At 37.0% G+C, this 9,211-nt stretch overlaps 1 protein-coding gene across 2 annotated transcripts in view; it reads left to right on the forward strand.

Annotated features, from left to right (window-relative positions):
- Nucleotides 1-9,211, forward strand: part of LOC104152945 (synaptic vesicle glycoprotein 2C) — a 182,045-nt gene extending 172,834 nt beyond the window's left edge. For both annotated transcript variants that reach the window (XM_068927675.1, XM_068927674.1), the window contains exon 13: nt 7,306-9,211. In XM_068927675.1, coding sequence (XP_068783776.1) covers nt 7,306-7,489 — 184 coding nt within the window. In that variant the 3' untranslated portion in view covers nt 7,490-9,211. The remainder of the gene's footprint in view (nt 1-7,305) is intronic.

The raw sequence follows: 9,211 nt of genomic DNA on the forward strand, positions 1-9,211 counted from the left end.
TCTCATCGTGCAGTCCCCAACCCCAATGACAGTGCACCTTCCAACTTCTGCAACAGATGAGGCAAAGCAAGTTTCCTTCACTATATAACTTTTATCCCTCAAGCTGCCTTTGTTCTGTGCACTGGCACAATGATGTGGAAAAAAATGCCGTGTGATGAAGTAATTATAAATTGTGTTGTAATGTGTGTGCCCAAGGGGCTTGAATAACATTGCACAATTGCCTAGGTCTGCCTGTAGTACAAATATGAATGGAAGAGAGTTAAAGCTCTCCAAAGAAATAACATTTAGGGAGATTTTAATGACTTTGAAACACAGTCGTTGCACTCACACGAATGATAAATGTTGTCTTGTGAACTAGCTTGGGAAGCACCAAGATTGTAAGTCAGGACTTGTTAAGGAGTGGGCACAACAAGTAAGCCAAACCTAAACGGATACTGGAATACAATAAGTCACCTCCTTCTATTTCCTGCAGAGTAAATCAAGGTCAGATTGCATCAAGTAACCAACAATTCATCAGTTTTACTAGGACTGCCAGACATCTGCTTTTGAATCTTGGCCAGGAATATTTAGAATTCAAGGTGTGCTATAAAATGAAGTCTGAAATGAAAACCCGTTCTGCCTTTTTTTAATATCTCTGAAAGAACTTCATAAGGGTTTAGTCATAATTAGGAAATAAGTCACCTGTCTTCAGTTTATTATATATTTATCTTTTGCTTCACTTCTTGAGCCTTGAGAATCTCCAGCCAGATTCATAACCATTATTCACAGGATATCGTAAGTCCAACATTTTATTGCTGTGGCTGTCAGAAGAGAAATTTTCTGTTCTTTTCGGTTGTAATAGCAAAGTCATCAACTTACAGTGCACTTCCTGACTGCTATTTTCTGCTGCCATCCTGTGGATGTGGTTCAGCTGCACTTTGCTGTGATTCATATTGGTGTTTTTAAGACATGAAACTCTTCAGCTATGCAGTTTCTTTCTTCTTTCCCAGCAGAGCAGGCATTGTGAATAATGACCATTACCTGGTTCACTGAACTGAAAATAGTTTACTGTTTAGCTACTAGAGATTTTGATTTCTTACCCAGTCACACTAAAGTCTCCTAACAACTCAAAGAACATTAGGCAGATATTCTTTATTTCCTATGTATATTTTACACTTACCACCAAAATATCTGGAGGCTTTTGAAAATTCAAAGACCCTGGGATTGCTCTAGAGTCCCTCTTCTCCCTCACTGTGGTAGCATTCATCATCTTAGATACTTATTTATTTTTGGCAAGACCGTATTTCTGTGGAAAAATTCTGAACAGTGTTACTCTGAAGTCCTTCTTTACTATCTTATTTTTGTTCCACTGATTTCTTGTAAATATGGAACCACGTAGGATTAATTTGAAATGAAATCCTTATCTTTTACCTTGGATGCCTTGAACCAGTCTTGTCTTGCGGAAGGCATCAAATAAACTCATGTGAAATATTTTTTCAGGGATTATGAAATAAAAAAGGCTTAAAGGTTTTGGATTTTTAACTGTTTTGTTCTCTTTGTGAGCATATTTGTCAAAATGACTTAATTCTTCTCTTCCATCAAGGCAAAGATATGAGAAAGCAGGCCTTTCTTATTCTTTGACTGTTTTTTTCTAGTTTGTCTCCAGTTCTATTCTTACATACAGGATGTTAGAATCATTGATTTTGAGGGATTCACAACCAAACTTAATGGATTAGTAGTCCAAGGCAAAAAGGCAAAGTCTGTGGTTTTACTTGCACAGTGAAGGCTGTAACTGGCCAGTCTATCATCTGAAAATGTGTGGACTTCAGAAAACTGCCCAGCACATTCAGAAAACTCATGGTTTTCATAGCGTTTCAATGTTATCAACATGCATGAAAATGATATTCAGAGTCTTTTGTAAAGTGTTGGATAGGTTCAGCACTAGCTCTGCCACGAAGGTCATCAAATATCTGTGCTACACATTCAGGAGCAATCCAAAGGCCCTTGTAGGACAATGCAGTTGTTAAGTGTTCTGACTATAAGCAGTGGAAAAGTGGGGCCAAAGTATTTTATTTAGGTATATAAGCACCTGGTCTAAGAAGCAGCATACGTGGCAACTGGGAAACAAGCTCTTTTAATCTAAATAGTTGGATAATCCCTCTGTTTTTAACTGTTTTGGATTCTTGCCATTTGTTATGTGGGGCTTGGGTGAAAGGAAGCCAGCTGCTTTCCTTGGTCACAGCTTTCCCAGCCCCTGAAGTAAAATACATTTGGAGAAATTGCTTTTTTCCTAGCATCCAGCTTTCTTGCAGGTCTGACACTCTCATAGAACTTTTGCGTTGTTATCCTCGCATTACAGAAATCTGTAACTTTTTTTTAAAGCAAGTCCACATTGATGCACTAGCAGAGTCTTACTGATATGCTTGGGGGATTTATTGACATCTTCTAACTGGGCAAAGGATTCTCGCTACTGAAGTCCCTTGGCCAATAATGAGGATTATTATGGACTCAGAAATAGGTTTTTGTGCCGGTGCTTTGCCCAGTAACTGATCAACATAACGGAGACTGGTATATTTAGTAATGACTTTAGGCTTTTGAATTTCTTCACTTAGTTCATTCAGGATGCTGAGATGACACATCACAGCAATATCTTTGATCATTTGCAGACTTTCTGTATACCCCAGCACCTTCCTGAAACAGTATAGCAAGTTTGTATTAATGTTGCAGGAGAAGACTTGTGTATTGCAGTATGTATGTTGCATGGCTTTTTTTACTCCTCTGAATTCAGTAGAATGTACTATGAAGGGATGAATTAATACAGATTTTAGCTGATTTGAGTCACAAGCACTTTTTAAGAAAGATGTTTGTTTATTAAACCAATAAGTTCTGAATTTACCATCCCTATCCCTCAACAGCTTGCTCAATGACTTTGTTCTGAGTGCACCACAAATTCACATTCAAACACAGTATTAGAATTGAAGGATATAACAGGAGAATGTTGAACAGTGATACTGCTTTCGAGGTACAGGTAGCAACAGCTGTATAATTAGACATTTTACTTAAGCCTATAAAAAAATCTTACTGTTTCTGTCACAGTGGATGTGAGCAGGCAAATTGATGTGCGCGTTATATATTTTAGGCAAAAAGACATGCCTGGAAGATGCTTAAAGATCAAAAGATTGAATTGCTGCTGCTGGGTTGTTCATTTTATGTCATCAGAACAGCCAAGCCAATAAAAATAGGCTTACTTTATCTTGCTCTTTTCATGGCAATTTGTTAATATTAATGAGGTTAGACTAATGACAACCTCTTACAGTTGGAAAAACTGAGTAAGTTAGATTTACAAAGCAGAACTGGATTTTCAGTGCCAACAAACTGCTTTATTTTTGCTCAGATATAAGAAATGTTGTATTATAATATTACAAATTTACCTTTTATTACAAATTGTATTTGTATTACAAATATTATACAGTATTATAGAAATTCCAATACAAAATATTTAATACAAAACCACAGAATTTTAATACAAATACAAAAAATACAAAAAACAAAAGTATAACTGAATTATAATTATACAGAATGTATTAAAAATACACATATTTATGCAAATACATATATTTACGCAAATACAATTTAATTTATACAATTTATACAACTTTATACAAATTATACAAATACAAAATTAATACAAACTTATACAAAATAACAAGTACAAAATTGATATAAATACAAAATATTTAATATAATACAAAATATTGTAAAATTCAATATTTTGTATTACAAAATTACCTTCTTCCTTAATATGGCAGTCTTGGATATAGAACTGATAATAGTTCTAGATTATAGTGGCAGCCCTGAATATGCTATCTGTAGAGCCCAGCACTTGAAAATAAATGGTCCAAATTGTTCAGAAAATTGTATTCAGACCCATGTTATAACTAAGTGATGCAAGCAAATGGCAGCTGTGAAACAACTTTCCTTTATAAGGGAATATAAAACAGCACTGAGCATAAGTAAAGCTTAGCCATATGTTCTGTACTGGTGCCTTTCCAAATATTTCGTGCCCATATCTCTGTCCAAATTTATATTAGCTAGATGTATATATTCTTTTGCTAGTTCTCATAACACTCTGAATATATTGAGGCTGTTGATGGCTAAGTGTCCATTTTTTCTATGTGAATGTTATTATTTTCCTTTAACTGTTATTTAGGACAAGTTTGGTCTCACCTCCGTACTGAGAGCCAAAGAAATCGTATTTACACCTGCAGACACTGATCACAGCCAGTCACCTCTATAACTTTAGAAATATCTTCTGTGCACAAACAAGGCCAAAATAGGAGCAGCTCTGACTCATTTCATCCCCTTCTTCCCTGGACTTGTTCAAAACAGTTGCAGCCTGTTATTACCCCATCAGATAAATTCTGTTTTCCAGGCTGAGCTATCTTTAACCTTTTCCTATCTGTATGTGATGAAGTATATCTCACCCCAGTCTTTCCTCTTCCTAATCCTCCTCCATATCTCCACTATCAGGTTCACCCTAGGAGATACGTCAATCTGCAGTTCCTTCACTGTCAGTAGCTTCTGCCCATTCTGCTCAGCTTCCTTCAGACACTCTTCCGGTGCTCGGCTTTATCTGCCCTTATAGTGCAGATGTTTCTGTGGTAGAGGTTTGATCTTAATCTTTCATGGGCTTTGAAGGACTACTCCGTTAGGGTTGCTCTTCACCGCTTCTTTCAGCCCGTCTCTCATTCCTCCTTTGGACTGATTTCTCCAGAAGTCTTCCTAAAACTTGCTCATTCTTCCTCTGAGGAGGACATTTTCAAGGAATTGCCACAAGTGTTTCTGTCAGAAAGCTTCACAAAGCAATACTTTCAAAGTTGCCTTGTCTGCTGCTCTCAGCAGTGGGCTCTCAGGCAGCCCTCATGGGTCTGCATTGTTCCTTCTGTCCAGCAGCAGATCATGTCACTTTGAAGACGGTCACCTCCAGGATGTGCGCGTTTAGATTTGTTGATAGTAAGTATTGGGTAAGGACGGCAGGTTTAATTGAACTAGTAAGGGCTTTAACCATTCAGGAGGCATATCTGAGCGTCTTCTGCTTGCTTTTTCAACCAGTTTCAACCAGGGTTTCTGGATAGTTTCTGCTCTGCTGTCCAAAGGACTATCCCTCTTTCTGCAGATATCATGGATATTTCTAATCATGCAATATGTTAAGGGGTACCATGTTTTGCACAAAGAGGAATTATGATTACTTCAGGCAAAATAAATGTTACTTTGCTAAATCTCAGCTATTTTAAAGAGACCAAGGGAGTCACAAAACACTGCTGTCTGCTTCAAGAGACATATGGCCAAAGGCCTAATGAATAAAATATGATTATAATTACACAGCAAAAGAAACTAACTTGTATGTTCTCTTGAGGTCAGAAAAGGCATATAGCACTCAGAGCTAACACTGGAAGCGTAAGCACTGACTTTTATGATTTTAATTCCTTAAGAAATGGTTTAGAAGAGGGTCGACTTTGGTCTGCAACCACAGACAAACTAATACTTAATGTTAGCTGAAAAAATGTTAGCTTTTTGAAGATATATTAACCAATCTTTTTCATGTTTTAATTCTGTTCTGCAAACATTCTGAATCTTAGTCAGATTCTGAAGTTGACTCTGTTGATTAACTAAAAAAGTCCATTGAGTTTAGCTTCTTAGAGCAAACTAGAGTCATGCTGAAGTATACCAGCAGGGTCCAGATCTACCATCATCATTCTTTTGGAACAGTGTCCTCAAGTACATCAGGACTGATATAATTCTGAAGGACAGTTTAAAGCACAGCTTGTGAGGACGTGAATAGTGCTGAAAAAACCTTTATCCTGGTGAACTAGACAGAAACTTTTACCTCTCCCCCAGCATGAGACTTGGAGGTAGGACACTGAAGGGCCTGACTGATCAAAACTATTGAGATCCAGTGACCAACTTTGCAAAAGAGCAGAGTTGGTGAACTAATGACACTCTGGGCTGTGGCCATGTCCATCTGTGGCTTGAGGGAGAGGACTTTGTCTCCTCTGATACCATGGTTTGCCTTTCCGTAATGAGAGTCCAGTGCTGGAAGGAACAGAGACAGTTTATATCCCTGCTCTCAGTAAGAACCAAGCCTGCTTACTTTGAGATCTGTCTGGGGTGCTTTTAAGGATCTCCTAGACTTACTTCCTAGAAATTCAGGCTTGTCTGAGCACAGGACTTCTTCCTCTTCCTTGTAGTCAGCCTCAGTTTGATCACTAAGACTCTTTTTAGTCGGTCAATCCATTAGTATTTCTGTTAATCCCTGGTGTTTAGGCTGGAGACTTTTCCTTCTGATGGCAATCCTACGTAATATTAACAAGAAAGAAACATTTTGTTCTGAAGAAAGTTATCATCCTCCTGATTCTTATTATTTTATCCCAGTGAGCACAGTTTGAGCTCCGAATAGTCTTTCTCTTTTTTGCTTCTTAGAGATTTGAGGAATGTGATTCTACTATCGTAGAGATGTTTTTGTTGGGACATTTTGTGCAAGGTTATTCCTGAAACTATGAATCACGCAGTTGTGTCAAAATATTTTTTTTTTAAATGATAGCAGTTTGCATAGTATATCTGCATATTGTTGTTTCCAAAACTATGCAGATCAGTGACTCTTGGTTTAGTTACCAAATATTAATAAAATCACACCTATACGAAGCGAAAGCTCCTCTAAATTGCCCGAGTCATCCTGTCTGTTGGCAGTCCATTTTCCTTCCCTTTTCTCTAGAGTTTCTCAGATACCTCTTCTGCTCAAGTTGATTTTTGTTATGTGTTGTGTGTTATGTTAGGGGTCTCTTTACCCCTAAGAGATAGTCATTTACTATTATTAGAGGTCTCATTAGCCCTTTGAGAAAGTGCTATTTGACCATGTATATCATCTGTGGGAAATGCTTTCCTTTTCAGTACTCCAGGATAATCATCCTCTTACTCTGATGACTTCCCAAATCACCATGTAGCACTCGAAATCTTCCCCATCTCCTGACTCCCAATCCAGCATTGTTACTGAATTTCCATTTGCAAATCCTTTGTTCTTGTGTAGAGGTGCAAAGGTACTTTTTCAGTCATTCATTTTACGTTTTGATCCCTGATGGAGCAGAATGGATTTGCCTCAATAAAATGCTATAACAGTTGAGCTTTGATTTCACTTTAAAAAGCCAGCAGGCAGAATCTTTGTTGGCATAAATTCTATTTAAGATACTGGGGATTTATTCCCGCTGAGTATATGTCTCAAAGGCTTTACCATTTCACCCATTTTTAACTTTATTCTGTTTTCTCTTCTAGGGCAACAGGCTTTGGCTTTTTGAATGCACTATGCAAAGCAGCAGCTGTACTTGGAAACTTAATATTTGGTTCCCTTGTTGGTATAACCAAAGCAATCCCTATTCTCCTTGCTTCTACTGTTCTAGTATGTGGAGGTCTGGTAGGACTTCGGCTTCCTGACACAAGAACCCAGGTGTTGATGTAACTGGAAAAAGCCATTTTATTATTTATTTCCTTCTTTGTACAAATGTCAACTCTCCTGACTGATGGTGCAAAGGCTTCAGATTCTCAACACTTAGCAGGGTGCTCAGATGGCGGAAATCAAACACACAATGAGATACTATGGAGTGGCAGAGATTTAGAAACTTGTATATGAAAGTTTTAAATTTCTAAATTTCTTTTTTTTTTGTTTGCATACTTTGCTATCTAAAACAACTTAACTTCAAACTGCAAAGCTACCTCTTAAACATTTTCAGAGACATGTTCAGGAAGATGAAAATCATGCCATAATTAGATATTTAAAGTGCAATCAGTCATATTATTTAAATATATGTGCTAAATTTGGCCATGGCATTGTGAGCTTCTGTAACAATACAGACCTGCAAGTCAATTACTTACCATTATTAGTGCAGAAAAAGTTAATCTTACATGTATCAATGCATGCAGCATTATCAGGAAACTGTTTTGACTGCATCAGTATTGGGTGACTATATTTAAATGGTAGAAACTTCCTGCATTCTCAGAAAGAGGCAGAGGCAGGCCTTAGCAGTGGCAGTACCTGTTTCTTGGGAAACCATTTTATGTAGATTTGATCTAGAGTAAAGACCATTAGCTGCACCCCATATTTGCTGAGGAGAGGGTAACAGCTACTACAGGGAAGAACAAAGCTCATAATGGTGAGCAAAAAAGAATAATAGAATAAGCACTTTCACTTTTTGCCACTGGTCCTCCAGAAAATATTTGTTTTCTACTAGCTTGTGGGCATCTGCAATATTTTTGTCACTTTAAAACAGTGAATTTGTCTTTCTCCAGAAGTGATTCTCTGAAAACCAATATTTATGTTATTGTAAGTATGAATAAACAGAGAGTCAGGCCAGTGAACTGTATGAAAACTAAGATGCTTTCAGAAAAGTGCTTTTGCTATTTATCCTTTTAATTCGTCATAAAATGGTTATACAAATATGAGGTAATATTGTGCCACCTACTTAATGTAGTTAGGTGAAAGCTTCAACATACAGTATGATTTAATTAAAAACTCTCAAAACAAATGTATTGGTTTTTTTGAAAACAATAGCAAAACAAAGAAAAGCAATAATAAAAACACCTTAATAATTTTCACACGTTATACACTTCATCACATGATCATTTACTCCACTGATTTGTAATGGTTCTCGAGATAGCTCACTATTTAACACTTTCATATATCTCAAGAAGGCCGTTAAGAAAGTGGCCATGCCAAGGCTGTAGGGAGTGGTCGTGTATATATCCCTTCCAAGCCATATGATGTGAACCGTTCTGGATTATAACAAATAGTTCCCTACTAGTCCTACTGGCCTCCGAAAGAGTACTGGATTGCTTCAAAATGTTAGCGTTAAAAATTAAATATAGATATGCCTATAAAATTAGCAGAAAGAAGGGGCAGATCCTCTGATGGCAGGAACTGTCACTGCCTTCAGTGGAGCTAAAAAAATTTGTATCAGCTGATGAACTGTCTGCAGTTTCAAGTTTCAAAGAACAAATGTAGTATAAAACAGAAGGGAAAATTTATCAGTATTTTTTAAAATTATGCCTGACAACTTTTGTCAGGTGGCTGAATCATTGCCAAAGAAATTAGCCTTTCAGGTAAGGTCATCATATAGTAACATATATGCATGAATTGCTTGAATGTTTCTTTCTTTCTCGTATATGAGGATTACTTACTATTGCG

This window comes from Struthio camelus, chromosome Z, assembly GCF_040807025.1.
Source record: "Struthio camelus isolate bStrCam1 chromosome Z, bStrCam1.hap1, whole genome shotgun sequence".
Classification (NCBI taxonomy): domain Eukaryota; kingdom Metazoa; phylum Chordata; class Aves; order Struthioniformes; family Struthionidae; genus Struthio; species Struthio camelus.